This window comes from Bos javanicus, chromosome 10 (genome assembly GCF_032452875.1).
Source record: "Bos javanicus breed banteng chromosome 10, ARS-OSU_banteng_1.0, whole genome shotgun sequence".
Taxonomy (NCBI): Eukaryota; Metazoa; Chordata; class Mammalia; order Artiodactyla; family Bovidae; genus Bos; species Bos javanicus.
The window spans coordinates 35,250,158-35,269,012 of NC_083877.1; the positions used below are offsets into that span (position 1 = coordinate 35,250,158).

General features: G+C 41.0%; 1 protein-coding gene across 3 annotated transcripts in view; it reads left to right on the forward strand.

Moving 5' to 3' along the window:
• Positions 1-376: 376 nt before the first annotated feature.
• Positions 377-18,855, forward strand: part of EIF2AK4 (eukaryotic translation initiation factor 2 alpha kinase 4) — a 97,296-nt gene continuing 78,817 nt past the window's right edge. The window contains exons 1-3 of one of the 3 annotated variants that reach the window (XM_061430729.1): positions 377-601; positions 13,875-13,987; positions 17,047-17,149. In XM_061430729.1, the coding sequence (XP_061286713.1) occupies positions 458-601; positions 13,875-13,987; positions 17,047-17,149 (360 nt within the window). In that variant the 5' untranslated portion in view covers positions 377-457. The remainder of the gene's footprint in view (positions 602-13,874; positions 13,988-17,046; positions 17,150-18,855) is intronic. The other 2 variants (XM_061430727.1, XM_061430728.1) reach the window with 2 other exon arrangements.

An 18,855-nucleotide genomic window follows, 5' to 3' on the forward strand; every position in this document is an offset into this window, starting at 1 on the left:
AGGTTCGCTCACACACCACAGCTGTTGGCACGCTAACAGTACTAGCTTGGAAAAGGAAATGGCAACCCACTCCAGTATTTTTGTCTGGAGAATCCCACGGACAGAGGAGCCTGGTGGGCTACTACAGTCCATGGGGTCGCAAAGAGTCGGACACGACTGTGAGCACACAGCACACAGCAGTACTAGATTAGTCTTCCTGCCAGAGGGACTCACCCCAACTCTGACCGGGCCCCCTTCTCAGCGCCCGGCCCACATGCCCACTCCGGGCGTGGAGCTCCTGCTCCGATCTTTCTCGCTAGCGTAGAGCCCCTAACCTCATCCCTGACCCCGCCTCCGGTTCGGAGCCTCGCCCCAGGCCCGCCCCGGCTAGAAGCCCCGCCCACGATCCCGCCCCCGGAGTGGAGCCTGGGGCCCACCGGCTACCGCAAGGCCGTTCTTCCTGGCTCACCGCACTGCTATGGCCGGGGGCCGCGGGGCCCCGGGACGTGGCCGGGACGAGCCACCGGAGAGCTACCCGCAACGACAAGACCACGAGCTGCAGGCCCTGGAGGCCATCTATGGCGCCGACTTCCAGGACCTGCGGCCGGACGCGCGCGGACGGGTAGGAACTTGGCATGTCTGGTCGGGGCTGGCGTGCTGCGGCCCAGCCTCCCTTGGCGCGGCCTTGCCGGAAGCGAACACCAGACCCCAACTTCGGGTTCTGGAGTCCTTTCATCCCTCACAGTCCACCCGCGCTCACTTTTTGTCCTTGCACCCGCAGCCGCAAGGCGGGTCTTCAGAACCCCTGCCTGGGACAAGTTCTCTTACAGCCTTTCCCCTAAATCGGCTCTGGTCTTACCTGGCCTTGCTTCTTATTCCCCCTGACGTTCCATAACATACCTGCCTCCTTACTGTCTTGTCTCCTTGGGTTTGATACAACAGCGCATTCATGCGGACCCATTGCAACTTTGGGAACGCTTTGAGGGCTCTTGCACAGATCTTACTGCTGTCCTTACTCAGAAGTCTCACCCTCCGGTATGTCTTCAGAACTGTTAGCCGTGTAATTACCCTGTACTCCTCTGGCATCCTCACTGTGTTGTGCGGTGTGGAGGAACTTTCCTCTGTGCCTTTCCTTCAAGAGTATGGAATATATTCTTCTTAGCTGTAATGAAGAGGGAGTGTGCTGAGTCCAAACCTTTTAAAATGGCATTCGGCTAAAATGCCAAAGGCATTTGGCTTCTTTTCTTTCTTTCTTTTTCTTTTGTCTGGAAATAAGTTAAGGAACATTTCAAGCTGCTGATACAGTTTTTTCCCTCATCCTTGAAGCATTATCTACCAAACTATTGTTATCTATAGTATTTTTTAAAAAGTAGTACCTTTCTTCATCTGCCTTTAAGTCTTGGCATTTTACAACATGCACTTTATCAGCACATGCAGGATTTGCTCAAGATCTAGGATCTTCTGGAGCTGTCAGGGCAAAACATTCTCCCTCTCACCCAATGTGTTCCTTCCAGGTGTTCAGAGTACAGTCCAGCACAAACCAAACCAAACCCTCATCCTTCAGGGAGCTTACTTTCCTAGTACTTAATTTCAAGAATTAAGACTGAAAGAGTAGAAATGTTAATATTCCCCTTATACATACTTAAAATAATAAGGTAACTTTCTGGTGATCTGGTAACTTCTCAGTTCCCTTGAGAACCAGGAAGTGTAACTAAAATATGTATCACAAAGTATGCATTGGGACTCAATACAAAGCTCCTAAGACTTCATTCAGAGACAGTGTATTTAGTTTACACAGCTTAATTATATGGTCCTAAGACTGCAAGAAAACAGAAAAGGACAAGGAACTGCTTGTGGGGATACCGATAATCTCAATTTATGGCTGGTGGCCTTTGTAACAGGATAGTGTAGTAAATAAAACCAAGACTGTAATAGGCAGGTAGAAGAATTCAGATAGCTGTACCCTGAGGTACATGGGCAAATATGCTTAACACTTTGCTAGGCCCCACAAGCAGCTAATTGGTAGTCATAAGGATGAATCAGAAGGTAGTCATTCAACATGAAGAACAGACTTGTGGTTGCCAAGAGGGAGGGGATGGGGAAGGGGTAAACTAGGAGTTTGGGGTTAGTAGATGCAAACTATTACATACAGAATGGATAAACAACAAACTCCTCCTGTATAGCACCTCCTGTATATTCAGTATCCTGGGATAAAACATAATGAAAAAGAATATAAAGAGTATATATATGTGTATAACTGAGTCACTCGGCTGTACAGCAGAAATTAACACAACATTGTAAATCAACTATACTTCAGTTAAAAAAAATTTTAAAAAGTTAAAAGAAAAGAATGTAATCATTCAACAGTTACTTTTTACTTGCCAGTCTTTAGGGGAAGATTATTCAAGTCCACAATCCTTTATCCAAACCCTGAGGCTTGATAGGTTTCAGAATTCAGAAGTGTTTGTGTTCATGTCCATGTGTGCACATTCCATACTTATCTGGTACCTCCCTCAATGGCTTCCCTGGTGGCTCAGATGGTAAAGCGTCTGCCTGCGGTGCGGAAGACCGGGTTCGATCCTTGGGTCGGGAAGATCCCCTGGAGAAGGAAATGGCAACCCACTCCAGTACTCTTGCCTGGAAAATACCATGGACGGAGGAGCGGGCTAGGCTACAGTCCATGGGGTTGCAAAAAGTGGGACACGACTGAGCAGCTTCACTTCCTTTCCCTCAATGTCTGGAGCAGCATCCAGAATTAAGCACAGTGAAACGTGTGAATATTCAAGTGTTCACCCTCAATGGGATGTATAAAGACTATTAATAGCCTCATGTCAGTTCAGGCCAAATTTGCTGCCAGTAAATTCAGCTCAAGATTATTTACCTGTGTAAACTTTAATTTCTTAAACATCTGAAGTTTTTTAAACTTCTTTTTGGGAGATGTATTATAAGGTAGAGTTTGGTTTAGTAGCATATATATATTATTAATAAAGAAACATTTTGGGAATACATGCTAAAAATTGTTTTACATACTAAAGTTTGGACACTCACTGCTAGTTTAAAATAGAATTTCCTCTGAAGTTATAAAAGTATTGTTAACTTAATTATCTTGGCTACTTTTCTGTCAGCCAAAGGCCTGCTCATTTATAATTTGATAGCTAATACCCCCCTCCTAAAACCGTTTTTCTGTTTCTGGGCCCACCAGTAGTGTATAAGTACTTCTTTACCTACATATTCACCAACATTGTAGACGTCCGACTTTTTCATCTTTGCCAATAAATAGATGAAACATGTTTACTTCTTTAGTTATACGTTATTAGGACCACCTTTGTCTGTAAGCCATGGTTTTTTTTCTGTGAACTTTTTGATGTTGTTTATTTTTATACTCTGTTGTCTATTTTCTCATTCATTTGTCGGAGCTATTTCTATCTTGAGGCATACCATTTATATGTTAATTTATGTGTTAAGAAAATTAGCATTTTAGGTTATTATATTGAAAATATTTTTCCCTAACAATTATGCATTTTGATATTTAGGTAATTTATGCAATTTTTAAAAACTTACAGTCAGTATAGTCAAAATGATCTTTTTTTCTTTATTGTTGTTACATGGTCCCCATGGTTTGTTTTTTCCCTGCTCCAGTGTTACCAAAAATGAATTCTTCAAGGCTTTCTTTTAAATCTTTCATGACATTTTTAAAAGCTTCCTTCAACTTTTTTAAGTTCTTACCTCTGAGTATGAATCTTTTCCACTAATGTGAAATGCCACCTTTGCATTGCATAAGAGTAGACTGGCTTCATAAGGATCAGTTTAGTTCAGTTCAGTCACTCAGTCGTGTCTGACTCTTTGTGACCCTGCGGACTGCAACACGCCAGGCTTCCCTGTCCATCACCAACTCCTGGAGCCTACTCAAATTCATGTCCATCACGTCAGTGATGCCATCCAACCATCTCATCCTCTGTCGTCCCCTTCTCCTCCTGCTTTCAATCTTTCCCAGCATCAGGGTCTTTTCCAATGAGTTGGTTCTTTGCATCAGTTGGCCACAGATTTGGAGTTTCAGCTTCAGCATTAGTCCTTCCAATGAATATTCAGGACTGATTTCCTTTAGGATGGACTGGCTGGATCTCCTTGCAGTCCAAGGGACTCTCAAGAGTCTTCTCCAACACCACAGTTCAAAAGCAGCAATTCCTTGGCACTCAGCTTTCTTTATAGTCCAGCTCTCACATCCATATATGACTACTGGAAATACCATAGCTTTGACTAGACGGACCTGTGTTGGCAAAGTAATGTCTCTGATTTTTAATATGCTATCTAGTTTGGTCATAGTTTTTCTTTCAAGGAGCAAGCATCTTTTAATTTCATGGCTGCAGTCACCATCTGCAGTGATTTTTTGGAGCCCAAAAAAATAAAGTCTCACTGTTGTTCACACCTACATGCCTACTGCCTGGTAAACAGCTCTCAATTTTTGTTTGGTTGTTTGCTTAATATACGCTTCCCTAGTTGCTCAGCTGGTAAAGAATCTGCCTGCAATGCAGAAGACCCCGCTTCCATTCCCAACTGTATTTGGGTGTATTTCTTGACACTGTATCCCAGAAATCTATTTAGGTTCTGTCACCATATTGCTTTCATTACTGTAGATTTATAATCAGCTTTAGTATTTAATGTAGTCATGATTTACAGAATATTCCTGACTAATTTTACTTTGGTTTTTCATTACGAACTTTAGAGTCAACTTGCCTGGTTAAAAAAATTACACTGGCATTTTTACTGTAATAATGTTGTTATTGTTGTGCAGTCACTAAGTCCTGTCTGACTCTTTGTGACTGCGTGAACTGCAGCATGCCAGGCTTCTCTGTCCTTCACTGTTACCCTGAGTTTGCTCAAACTCGTGTCCATTGAGTCAGTGATGTCATTCAACGATCTCATCCTCTGTTACCCCCTTCTCCTCCCACCTTCATTCTTTCCCAGCATCAGGGTCTTTTCCGGTTAGTCAGTTCTTCGCATCAGGTGGCCAAAGTATTGGAGCTTCAGCTTCAGCATCAGTCTTTTCAATGAATATTCAGGATTGATTTCCTTAAGGATTGACTGGTTTAATCTTGCAGTTCAAGGGACTCTCAAGAGTCTTCTCCAGCACCACAGTTAGAAAGCAACAATTCTTAGGTGATCAGCCTTTTTTATTATGTAGCACTCACATCCATACGTGACCGCTGGAAAAACCATAGTTTTGACTAGACGGAACTTTGTTGGCAAAATGATGTCTCTGCTTTTTAATACACTGTCTAGGTTTGTCATAGCTATTCTTCCAAGGAGCAAGCGTCTTTTAATTTCATGGCTTCAGTCACCATCAGCAGTGATTTTGGAGCCCCCCAAAATGAAATCTGACACTGTTTTCACAGTTTCCTCATCTATTTGACCTGAAGACATTGGACCAAATGGCATGATCTTGGTTTTGTGGATGTTGAGTTTTAAGCCAGATTTTTCAGTCTCCTTTTTCACCTTCATCAAGAGGCTCTGTAGTTCCTCTTCACTTTCTGCCATTAAAGTGGTGTCATCTGCATATCTGAGGTTGTTGGTATTTCTGCCTCTGCCGGCAGTCTTGATTCCAGCTTGTGCTTCATCCAGCCTGGCATTTTGCATGATGTACTCTGCATATAAGTTAAATAAGCAGGGTAACAATATAGAAGCCTTGACATTCTTCTTTCCCAATTTTGAACCAGTCCTTTGTTCCATGTCCAGTTCTAACTATTGCTTTTTGTCCTACAGACAGGTTTCTCAGGGATATTCCCATCTCATTAAGAATATTCCACAGTTTGTTGTGATCCACACAGTCAAAGGCTTTAGCATAGTCAGTGAAGCAGAAGTAGATGTTTATTTGGAATTCTCTTGCTTCTTCTGTGTCCAGCATATGTTGACAATTTGATCTCTGGTTCTTCTGTTTCCAAATCCACTTGTACATCTAGAAGTTCCCGGTTCATGTACTACTGAAGCCTAGCTTGAAGGATTTTGAGCATGATCTTGCTGGGATGTGAAATGAGTGCAGTTGTATGGTAATTTGAACATTCTTCAGCAGTCCCTTTCTTTGGAATTGGAATGAAAACTGACCTTTTCCTGTCCTGTGGCCACTGCTGAATTTCCCAAGTTTCCTGGTGTAATGAGTGCAGCACTTTAACAGCATCATCTTTTAGGATTTGAAATAGCTCAGCTGGAATTCTGTCACTTCCACTAGCTTTGTTTAGTAATGTTTCCTAAGGCCCACTTAACTTCACACTCCAGGATGTCTGGCTCTAGGTGAGAGAACACACCATCATGGTTATCTGGGTCATTAAGACCTTTTTTTGTACAGTTCTTCTGTGTATTCTTGCCACCTTTTCTTAATCTCTTCTGCTTCTGTTACGTTCTTGCCGTTTTTGTCCTTTCTTATGCCTATCTTTGCGTGAAATGTTCCCTTGGTATCTCTAATTTTCTCATAGATCTCTAGTCTTTCCCATTCTATTGTTTTCCTCTATTTCTTTGCATTAGTCAGTTAAGAAGGCTTTCTTATCTCTCTCTCCTTGCTGTTCTCTGGAACTCTGCTTCAGTTGGGCGTATCTTTCCCTTTCTCCTTTGCCTTTCATTTCTCTTCTTTTCTCAGCAACTTGTAAGGCCTTCTCAGACAACCACTTTGGCTTCTTGCATTTCTTTATCTTGGGGATGGTTTTGGTCATCATCTCCTAAACAACTTTACAAACCTCTGTCCGTAGTTCTTCAGGCATTCTGTCTACCAGATCTAGTCCCTTGAATCTATTCATCACCTCCACTTATATTACCTGTATTTAATTTGGGGAGAACTCAGATTTGAATATTTTAGTGTTTGTTTAAAATGGAGTCAGAGTTATTGAACTTTAAGGAATCTAGCAGTTTGTTGTTTTTTTGTGCTTGGCCATTTGACAAATAGGCAAATGCTTGAGAACAGAAGATGAATGAATGAGCTTGGTGATTTTTATAAGGTCGGTTACAGAAAGTGACTGAGAGCTTTTACTATCATTATTATTTTGTTTTTGGCATCTTTACAGACTTAAAACTAAAGACTTGCCCAGCTTATCTAGCTTTCACATGTTACTTTATTTCTAGATTTGTTGGTTTTTTTACGCAGACTAATTTCTTTCCTACATTACAGGATATGAGAACAGAAGCAAGTAATAAACATGGGGCCATGCTGAACCAAGTCTTGTCATCAAAATTTAAGGGGGATTTGACTAGCAGGGTCTAGATAACAATTCTAGACCAAACACCTGAAAGTGGTTTGAATTGTGTAGCTTGTTTTATATGCTTGTGGAATAAAATACATAACATAAATGTACTAACTTAATTTTTAAGTGTATGGTTCAGTGTATTTACGTGGTTAATTGAAAATTGTGTTAGTTTTTCTTTTTTTTAAGTATAGTTGATTTATAATGTTGTGCCAGTCTCTGCTGTGCACCAGAGTGACTCAGTTTTACACATAGATACAGTCTTTTTTCAATATTCTTTTCCATTATGGTTTATCCTAGGAAGTTGGATATAGTTCATTGTTCTAAGTAGGACCTTGTTGTTTATGTAATAGTTTGTATCTACTAACCCCAAATTCCCAGTCCATCCGTCTCCCTCTTGTGTTAGTATTTTTAATTAATTTCCCAAACCTTGTCCTCACTCTGCTGCTCATCTTGTAAACCAGTGAATTTTAATCACAGGCTGTCACTAACCCTCATGCCTTGGAACCAAAAGTTGTGCTCCTATGTGGAATGGCCAATAAAATTCTTTTTAATAGTCTTGTGGCTCAGCAGGTAAAGAATCTACCAGCAATGCAGGAGACCCAGAAAACGAGGGTTTGATCCCTGAGTCTGGAAGATCCCCTACAGGAAGAAATGGCAACCCACTCCAGTATTCTTGCTTTAAAAATCCCATGGACAGAGGAGCCTGGTGGGCTATAGTCCATGGGGTCGCCAAGACTCAGACACGACTGAGTACATGCACATCCTTCATTACGGTACTTTTAGCAGAAATAGACACACGCTTATACCAGTTTATTTTGGGGTGAGTGTGAGGAGGTACCCAAGAAAAGCATATTGAGACTGAGAAACTGGGGTTTCTGCTGGCTGGGCACTTCTCCAGGTGGTGTGCACTGTGCTGAAAAGAGGGTCCCCCAGGTCAGTGTTGCTAGTCCTGTGGATGTAGTAATATACTTGGGGTTTATTTCTTGAAGAGCTAATGTCTTTTTTTTAACTCTGGTGGTAATTAGTCTAGAGTATTACCTTTCATATTTTAGGACTGAGTTTGTATTACTCATTCACATTTTATACCTTGAGGATTTTTTTGACTGTTTTGTAGTATTAAAGGGCTTCCCATGTGGCCCAGTGGTAAAGAATCTGCCTGCCAGTGCAGGAGATATGTGTTCGATCCCTGGGTCAAGAAGAACCCCTGGAGAAGGAAATGGCAACCCACTCAAGTATTCTTGCCTGGAAAACTCCATCAACAGAAGAGCCTGGTGGACTATAGTACCAGGAGTTGCAAAGAGTCAGAAACAGCTGAGCAACTGAGTACATGTATAGTGTTATACTTCAGATGAGTATCCAACTTCTTGTTCTCATTGAAAAGTGTTTTACTCATGTTTTATTATAATGTGGCCTTCTTTCCATGACTGCTTCCTGTCACTTGTATTTTCAATCTTCAAAACAAATCTTTTTCCTCATGTAGAATTTTGTATATTTTGTAGCAATACATTCTGCATTGCTTTCCTCTCATTCCATGCTCTCAAAACAATTTATTTACCCTTTACTATGTATTTTTTTGTCTACAGATTTTTTTTCCAGGAATTCATTATTTCTTTGTGCAGGTTAAGTCAAAGATTTTATCAACATTAAATTCTAATGACAGTTTGTCTTCTAAAGGCATGGAAGATGCCCTACCCAGTCTTAATCTTTAATATATCTTGGTTGTTGAACTTTTTAATGAAATCCTGTTCAGTTTCAGGAATCCTTGAATATCCTAATATGAGCTAATGCTTGGTATCCTAAACATGTTTTGCATAAGAGCCTCTTTACAAGTAGGGGAGCCTCTCAGTTTGCTTGAGAAAAGCCTGGTGAATTTTCTGTTCTTACCTCTGAAAGCACTGTTCCCTGACTGTCATTTTTTTTTCCCAGTGAGCCTATGCTGGTTAAAATTAAGTTTAGCTACATATGACAGAAAACTTTAAATAACAAAGTCTGTTTTTATATGTAAAAGTCTGGAGCTGTGGGCTTTTTCTGAATTACTGTTCTACCAACCTTACTGCCCCCTGCATGGTCTGAAATGGCTGTCTGGCCTCCAGTCATCACGTCTGCATTCCAGCCAGCTGGAAGGAGAAAGGGATGAAAAAGCTTCATCCCTTTCTTTTAATAAAGGTCACTTCCTGGAAATTGCATCTTACAGTTCTTTCATATTCAGTTCAGTTCAGTTCAGTCTCTCAGTCGTATCTGACTCTTTATGACCCCGTGGACTGCAGCACGCCATGCCTCCCTGTCCATCACCAACTCTTGGAATTTACTCAAACTCATGTCCATTGAGTCGGCGATGCCATCCAACCATCGCATCCTCTGTCATCCCCTTCTCCTCCCGCTTTCAATCTTTCCCAGCATCAGGGTCTTTTCAAATGAGTCTTTCATATTATTGGCTTTCAGTTAATCCAGTAGCTACACTGAGCTGCATATGAGTTGGGGAAATGTATTCAGCTAAAAAAAATTGAGGATTCTTTTACAAAGAAATAAAAGGAGAGTGGATATTGGGGAAACGGTACTCCAGAGTCTATGCTTCGTGAAGAGAAATATCATTCTGGTCCAGTCAAGCTGTCAGCCAAAGACAAAAGCTTTAGAAGTAGCTAGTCACCTGGTAGCTTCAATGTCCTGCTCTTTGGGTTGGTCTCACTTGGTACTCAGAACCAGACAAGTTGTCAGATTTTTGTCCCGCATACGTCGTTCATCAGCATCCACAGGTCTGTTCCTTCATCCAAACCACCATAACTGGACTCATGCATTTCCTAAAACTGAAACCTTTATGCGTCCAGGAGTGTCTTCACTTTGTATCTGAACTCTTTCCTCAGAGTTTGCTTTGGCATTAAGATTGCTTTGGCATTATCTGGGCTCACCACTGTTATCACCGTTGTCCTGCTAGTGTTGCTGTGTGATGGAAGTAACTAGAACACTAGACCTGCATTTGTTCTAAGGCTGGGTCAGCCCAGGAATGTTTGTAGGATCCTAACCACTTTTTTAGGCCATTGTTTTATATACTGATGTTCTGCCTGGTGGTCCCCTTGTGACTGAGAGAGACCTCCTTCCCTGATTACTGCCAGGTGTCTTTACCTTGATTCATTGTTCCTTCTTAAGCATCACCTTAAGCATCCCCTTTAGTAAAGAATGGTATGGGCTTCCCTGACAGCTCAGTTGGTAAAGAATCCGCCTGCAATGCAGGATGACCCTGGTTCGATTCCTGGGTCGGGAAGATCCACTGGAAAGGGATAGGCTACCCACCCCAGTATTCTTGGGCTTCCCTTGTGGCTCAGCTGGTTAAGAATCGACCCGCAATGTGGGAGACCTGGGTTGGGAATGATCCCCTGGAGAAGGGAAAGGCTACCCACTCTAGTATTCTGGCCTGGAGAATTCTGTAGACTGTATAGTCCATGGGATCACAAAGAGTCAGACACAACTGAGCGACTTTTACTTTCACTTCTTAAAGAATATCTTCAAAATGTGTAGTCTCCCAATGGCCTCTCTTTTCTGAAGCTGGCTTCTGTTCTAGTGACTCCAGACATGAACTGTGGGCTTTCCTGTACCGTTTCCTGAGAAGGTCAGTTACATTCAGATACATGCTGCACTTCCTACAGAAAGAGAAAAGGGAATGCTAAACCAAATTTGTTATCATATGTGTGCGGAGATAACCCCCTTCATGTGGCATATGTTGTCTATTTGTTACAAGTTTATCTCTATACCGAGCCCAGGAAAGTTCACCCCTTGGTTTGCATTCGTAGTTTCCACTTACACAACTTGCTTATACATTAGTAGTTAGGTGACTCTTGCTCCTTTCATTTATAGATGACTACTGCAATGTCGTTGCTGCAAAACAGAAAATCTGCTATTGCTCCTAGATAATCTGCTTCTGTTTTAACACCTTGGCTTCCACCTCTTTACCTTGGGCCTGCAGGGTCTTGGATATGTTACTTTAAGAAGATTATCTGTATGGCATTTTCCATTTTTTTTAAATTTATTAAAGTGTAGTTGATTAGCAATGTTGTGTTAATTTCTGCCTTACAACAAAGTGACTCAGTTACAGATATGTATATATGTGTATAAATATATATTCTTATTTTCATATTTATTTTGACTCTTTAAGCTATGTGAGTCAGTATGGATTTGCAGCAGTTTCCCCATCTGCATTCTAAAATATAGTTTTTGTTGGTCTTCAGCCAAATTAGAAAATGAAAGGCAGAATAATGTATATGTAAAGATATAGTAATATAAGCTAAATTGACTACACTTTATTCTGTTTTTGTACTTTTCTCCTACTTTTGGTACTAAAATATTCTCTATTTTCTAAAGTGGTATCTACAGTAGAGAGGGAGCAAAAAAGTATTTTCTTGGGCGACATAGTATCTCTCTAAAATTTGTGGCCTATGAGATGAAAAATTTCTTAAGATTCGACCTGGTGGAGGAAGCATTGGTAAAATTTTGAGTCTGTCTAATTAGCCTTTCTCTTTAGTTTTTACATCTCTAAAATGGAGATATATACCTTTTTCTACTTCATTGGATTGATGTTGGGAAGAGAATAATAATAACACAGGCAAAGACTGGTTGATAGGATTTACTTCAAAACGATCCAGTGTGGCACTTGGGGATAGGGCACATATAGATACACAAGATTGGCCGTAAATGGGTCATTATTGAAACTGGCTGGTAAGTACATGGAGTTCATTCTATCATTATCAGCTTTGTTTGAAAATTTCCGTACTGAAAAGCTTTTCCAGAAGTGAGGCTATTTAGGAGACTGGTCAAGGTAATAGTTTGTCCTTTCCTTCTTAGCAAGTGAGAATTGGTGTTTTTGCTGCTTTTAGCAAATCAATGCTTGCCCTGTTAAATTCTGTCTGATATGATCTGTATCTGCTTTACAGCAGATAACAGCCAGCGTGTCTTGATTGAAGAGGAAACAGGAAACTGGGAATCTAACAGGTTCAGTTTCATTCTCGCTCCTGTGAGGATCCTCAGAGGAAAGCCTCCTCTACTTGCTTTTTTTTATCCCCCCTCACATCTTCCTGTCATTCTAGAAGGAAAGCCCCTCCTCCAATCAGTCTAGCCTGTTTCTGTTCTGCCCAGGATCCATCAACTTCAGATCCTAATTTGGTCTCCTTCCTGCTCTTCCATAATATTTCCATCAACATCCTCACACTCTGTAGTATCTCCCATCTTTAAACAGAACAAAATAAAATTATCCCTTGATTTCACCCCCCACCCCGTCTGTGGCCCCACTCTCTGTCCCTTTAATTTAACCCGAACCCACACCTCCTTGAAAGAGTTGTCATAGACCTGCTGTGGCCTCATCCTCACCCAGCACCACTCCTCTCATGCCAGGGTCTGCTCCTGGCAAGGCCACCTGCAGTCCTCGTGTCTCCTCTCAGTGGAGGTCCTCTTTCCTCATCCTGCTCTGCATCAAGGAGCTAGAGATCTACCGGACACTAGCCTTCTGGTTTCCTCTCTCAGGGCCCAGTCTCTCTGTCAGCTTTATCTCAAATCCACCTTCTTCTCTGTCCTTTGCCACCAACACAGACTGAATTTTTACAGTAGCTTTTTTAAAAAAATCAAGGATTATTATAAATGAAAACCGAGCTTATGTATTTTATATACACAGCTGATTGTATACTTCAGAGTGCCACATGTAAAGTTCATGTTCTGTCAGAATTTAATGTTCCTCAATACTTTGTCACCCTTGGAAGACTTTTTATGCTTTCTCTTTTCTGATAATGCCACATTTCTCTTTTTGCCCTGGCTGCCTTGACATTCCAAGGCAAAGGCAAGCTTCAACTCCTTGCAACTCCTTACTCTAGCAATCCGACAACTGAGGATTGGCGTTAACAAGGGAGGGCTGATGGGGAGACACAGGTTTGGGTGTCTTAGTTGGATTTGAAGTCCAGCCTTGCCACTGTCTGTTTGTGGGGAAGAAACTTGGAGCCTGAACCGCCTTGTCTGTACAGTGGAGATGACACCTACCTCACAGAGTTGGTAGGTTTATGTTTATAAATTATATAAACTGCCTCAAATCCTTTTTGGGAAGAGCATATATAAATAAAGGATAATGGAATATTTAGTTATTTGGGGGAAAACAGTTGGTTGAAAGCATACACAGTTTTAGAAGAGCTGTCAGATTTCTCCTTGTCAAGATTTTCACGCGTTGTCTGAGTATTTGAAGTGTCAGTAGGCCTTCTCTGACCCACCTGTCTGAATACCTTCTCCTCCTCCACCACTCTGTTCCATGGCTCAGCTTTGCTTTCTTTACAGCACTGGTCACTATTTGGAAATACTTACACGTCCTCTGTTTTGTGTCAGCTAGTTGGCTTCCTGTCTGTCCAGATTTGCCCCTGCACTCTCAGTCTCTAGGGCAGCAGCCGCTTACTTGAATAAATGGAGGCTGCGTGGGACATTTCAGGTCACTCCTTAGAAAACTGAAAAGGAAAATGTACTCTGTCTGGCACAAGTTTTGTTTTTAAACCATGCTTTAGGAAAATGTGACCAAAGCACAGTTTTATAAAATAAAACTGTGTGTAATATTTAAAAAGTAGAACTTTTGAGCTGAAATAATTATCTTAATCGTTAATGACTGGCTCTCTAGAGAAAAAAAAAGATTTTCTTTTTCTCTTTTAGGTCAAAGAGCCTCCTGAAATCAATTTAGTTCTGTACCCTCAAGGCCTGACTGGTGAAGAAGTGTACGTGAAAGTGGATTTGAGAGTGAAATGCCCACCCACCTATCCAGATGTGTGAGTTCATTTATAAATGTGTGTGTTAGTCTCTCAGTCAAGCCCACCAGGCTCTTCTGTTCATGGAATTACCGAGGCAAGAATACTGGAGTGGGTTGTCATTCCCTTCTCTAGGGGATCTTCCCAACCCAGGGATCAAACCCAGGACTCCTGCATTGCTGGCAGATTCTTTACCGTCTGAGTCACCAGGGAAGTCTGTTTATAAATAGCTTTGATGTGATTTCACTTCTCTGTTTTGAAAACAAAGGAACAGGTTGAAGTCAATGGTATTTTTTCCTTCTGGCCCCCATTCCATTTAAAATTTTATTTCCTATCACTTGGAGTTCATCAGAACTACATCAGCAATGGATGTTTTCATGAAGCCTGTCTCCTGTTAGGTTGGCTTCTAGTTAATAGTCTCTATGGGTGGTAGTGTTTGCTCCATGACTAATGTTTGCTCCTTCTGTTAGGTTAACTTTTGTTTGTTTAATTTTTCACAGACTAGGAAGAGGAACAATTTAGGGGAAAAAAGATAAAGGTGCAGTGACTATAAAAGCCTTGTGTACTTAGTTTTAAAGTACAGTTTACATTAGGACTTAGAGTAGCCTTCCGAGCCTAGTGGGACCTGGACTTCCAAGCAGAAAATGATTTAGTCGCCCTCTTTCAGGTTCGGGAAGATGGCAGGGCATGTAACATCACTGGCCTCTACCCGTTAAATGCCTAAAGAGTTTTCCAGTCAGTGAGACAGCCAAAAGCCTCATGTATTTCTAAACTCCCCCTGAAGGTAATACCCCCTTGGGTTCAGATCCAGTAGTAAAACAAAAGCATTACCTGTCAAGGCTCAAGTATTCTTCATTTCAAGTACCATGCGTATTCCATGTAATCTTTTCCCAGACATTCCATGCAGAAAAGCAGATTTGGCCTGGATGATGTTTTTCTAATTGAGCTTGTTGTGCAGGAAGCCAGTGAAGGAAAGTAACAAGTAAAAGGATGTACTGCCTTACCCAGTGGGTGGTAAATGTATGGAATTTGTTACCTTAAGAGGTGATGGAGTTTATGAAAATACAGGTAGGTCAAGATGAGCTCCCTGAAGTTAGTAACCCAATTTTAGCCCAGCCTCTGTGCCTAGAGTAGAATAGTAGATACTCAGAAAGTTAATTTATGCATTAATTGAAAGGTAATTAATTTTACGAAAGAAAAATAAGACAGTGCCTCTCTAGGTCTTATCTTTCCTGACACCAAATAGGTGGTATCTTTTCTGACACCAACTGGGTATCTGAACAATTCAGTTCAGTTATGACACTAACTGTCCATAGTTCTTGATAGCTGAGTTGGGGGCTTACTCCCATGATGAGACGTGGATGCCAGTTGCAAGTCCCAGTACTTCTGATCAACTGGCTATAAATTTGCACGTTCCTGTGACACCCTCCCCCCACCCCGCCCCAGGTTTGATAATTTGCTAGAACAGTTTACAGAACTCAGGAGGGCACTTCACTTACTGTTACTGGTTTGTTATCAAAGATACAACTCAGGACTGGCCAGATGGAAGAGATGCTTAGGCAAGAAATATGTAGAGGGGCACAGAGCTTCTTTGCCTACTTGACATTGACTGATATCACCTTGGAGGGGGAACATAATTACCCCTGGTTGAGAGCCACTATGTTAGAGAACTCATCAGGTAAATCTTGATGTGTCCATTTGGTAAGAATATCATTTGAGAAACAGCATGCAAGTGTTTACAAAAGTTAAAAAGTAAACATTGTAATATCAGCTACATAAACTTAGGAATTATGTACCAAGGGCATGAAGAGAACACTGGAAATTTTACAGTGTTTAATTAGTGTTGCAGATTAATTTTTCGCTATTCTGTTAATATTGCTATATAGTGACTGCTTGATTTTTTTTTTAATTATCTAAGTCTTGACTTGGGGAAACATTCCTATCTTTTGAAATAATATCATGCAGGAAAACTTTCCTTTTCTGCAAAATAGTCCTTTATACCACTGTGAGAAAGAGAATCCTGGATTAAATGGACCTGACGTAGACTTTCTCTAAGATTTCCATCTATCCAGGTAGATGATGGCTGTAGTAATCTGTCATAATGAAGCACTGAGAGAATGCATAGATAAGTGAATAGTAAAGGCTTCACCAAGGTAAAATGCCATGAATTACTCAGAAATGCTTGGTGGGAAGGGATGAATCGTTTTCTCATCTGTAAAATTAAATAAAGCCTACTTAATCTCAGGAGTTGTTATTGGATGTGTTGTGGTTGGAAATAAGAGGAACCCCAAGGGAGGGCTGATTGTATTTTCCTTGGGTAGAAGGTGTTGACTGTTAGTTGTGCCCTATAGAGATCAAGAAGAGCATGTGGTAGGCATCCTTGGAATAGCAGAGTTTGCAGAGTGTGCATGACATGAGTGAGTGAGCTCATTTATAGCAGAATGAGTTCCTGGGACACAGCCTGTTGTAGGAGTACTAGATAGAACACTGTGCCTCCACCTCACACATAGTTATTCTTATCCTGCTTTATGCTAGGAGCAGACAGATGATCACAGAGTGCTTAGACCCTTGTGGGTGAGCTGTCAGAGTTCACTGATGTTAGGGGGCAAGCCAGGATCGAGCATTATCATGAAAGGGAGTGCATGGTGAAGTTACTAGGCTAGAATCACACACAGAGCTGGAGTGATTTTTTAAAGGGCAGTAAATAGTAGTTGATGTTAGAAATTTAAATCGGATTGTAAAGCTGAAATCAGAGACAGAGGAGTTGGAGAGACACCTGATTGAGCCCCAGTAAGTCTGGTCCTCTTGGGGAGCAGGGCACTCGAAAGCCCACGCTGACACCTGGCCAGCCCATTTCTGCCCTACAGGCTGCAGGTGACTTCATGTTGAGTGCTGTGTCAACAGAGTTGCTGGGGTAAAGTTGAAATCCTTTTAAGATGAAAGGAAATGTTCCTAAGGGTACAAAGAAGTTCACAAGTGAGGCCCTTACGGAAACCCCAGGCTCCGAGCTTGAAAATTAGCAAATATTAATGCAAACAATCTGTACTTTTTAGAGTAATTCTTTTTTTTTTCTTTTCCAGAGTCCCTGAAATAGAATTAAAGAATGCCAAAGGTCTGTCAAATGAAAGTGTTAATTTGTTAAAGTCCCGCCTAGAAGAAGTGGCCAAAAAACACTGTGGTGAGGTATGATTTGTAAAACTAGAATTATGACAATGATAAAAATCTCATCATGTTCACTAGTGTTTGCCTTCCAGCCTTTTCTTTGGCTTAAAGGCTTTCCCATTGCACCTCAGATCTAACTTTCACTATAATGTTCTGTTTTTTTATTGGTATCTACAGAGGGGAATATTGCTGTTTGGATTGCTTTAATTAACAGTACTTATGAATTATGAATTGTAGAGCGTGCATAGACAGTACTGTTGATACTTAATTCTTCTGGAAACACTCCATATGAAACTGACCAGAATTTTTGCACACTTTGAGCCTGACATCATGACCTCATCTTGACTTGAACATTTACGTTGGAAAATGTTTACAAACAAGTGATTTCTGACCAAACTTTGCCACATCTCCACTTTTCATATCAGAAGAACTAATTGTTTACTTCTCAATAATTAGGGACTCACTGTCCTCCATCAGTGTCCCTTTTATACCTGAGCATTTACACCTAGTTCAGTACTGATGCTTTTTTAATCCTCTGACATCAGGGTCTGCATGAGCTCCCCCTTAGGTGAGAACTCTCTCTGGAGGGCCAGGCTGGGTGACCTCTTAGGGCGAGTATTACGGTCTGTTCCTTAAGCCCACTGAGTATCCTAGGTATAATCCATCTTCTCCTCACTTTTGTGTAAGATTATGCAGTGTTTTTGCCTATGCACATCACTTTTAACTTATCCTGTCCTACAAAGACTGAGAAGAGTTAAGTAAGGACTAGCCCTAGGCCTCTATGTTACTAGGAAAGTGACTGGACCATTTTTCACTTGCATTCCATAACACAGTGAGTTACCGTGTGCCCTCTGGGGTGCTTTTTGCCCCTATAATCTTTGCCCACCTAAGTTGTGTTTCCAAGAACTTCAGTGATTGTTGTGGTACATAAAGTGATTGTAGAACAGCTTGGACAAAAAAATCGGCCTTGGGAATTACTGCAGAGTTCTTTCTAGTTTAAGTTCTTTCTAATGTAGTCTAATGTCTTAACTGAAAAATAATATGGAGTTACATTGAAAATGCAGCTACAGAATCCTCTGGTTTCTTGGATTCATAATTTGTCATTTTTTTGTAAAATTCTTTGCTGTGTTTGATTTTATTTTTATAGTGCAGTATTATATAACTATTACATAATCATCATGCAAACTCCAGGAGATAGTGAAGGACAGGGAAGCCTGGCGTGCTACAGTCCATGGGGTTGTAAAGAGTTGGACATGACTTAGCGACTGAACAACAGCAATATAATCATCATGCTATACATTAGATCCCCAGAACTTACTTATCTTATAACTGAAAGTATGTATACTCGGACCTACATATCTCCCTTTTACTCTCACCACCAATCCTTAAGTAACCACAATTCTAGTCCCTGTTTCAGTTTTTTTAGATTCTACATGTAAATGATATGCAGCATTTGTCTTTGATTTATTTCACTTAATATAATGCCTCAAGTTCCATTTGTGTTTCTGCAAGCAGGAGGATGTTCTTTTTCATGGTTGAATATTTCACTGTGTATGTATATTTATATCACATCTTTATTCACTTTTTCATTGACACTTACCTTGGCTATTGTGAATAATGCTGCAATAACATGGGAGTATAGATATCTCTTCAAGATCCTTTTTTTCCATTCCCTTTGAATATATACTCAGATGTAGGATTGCTAGATCATATGTAGTTCTGTTTTT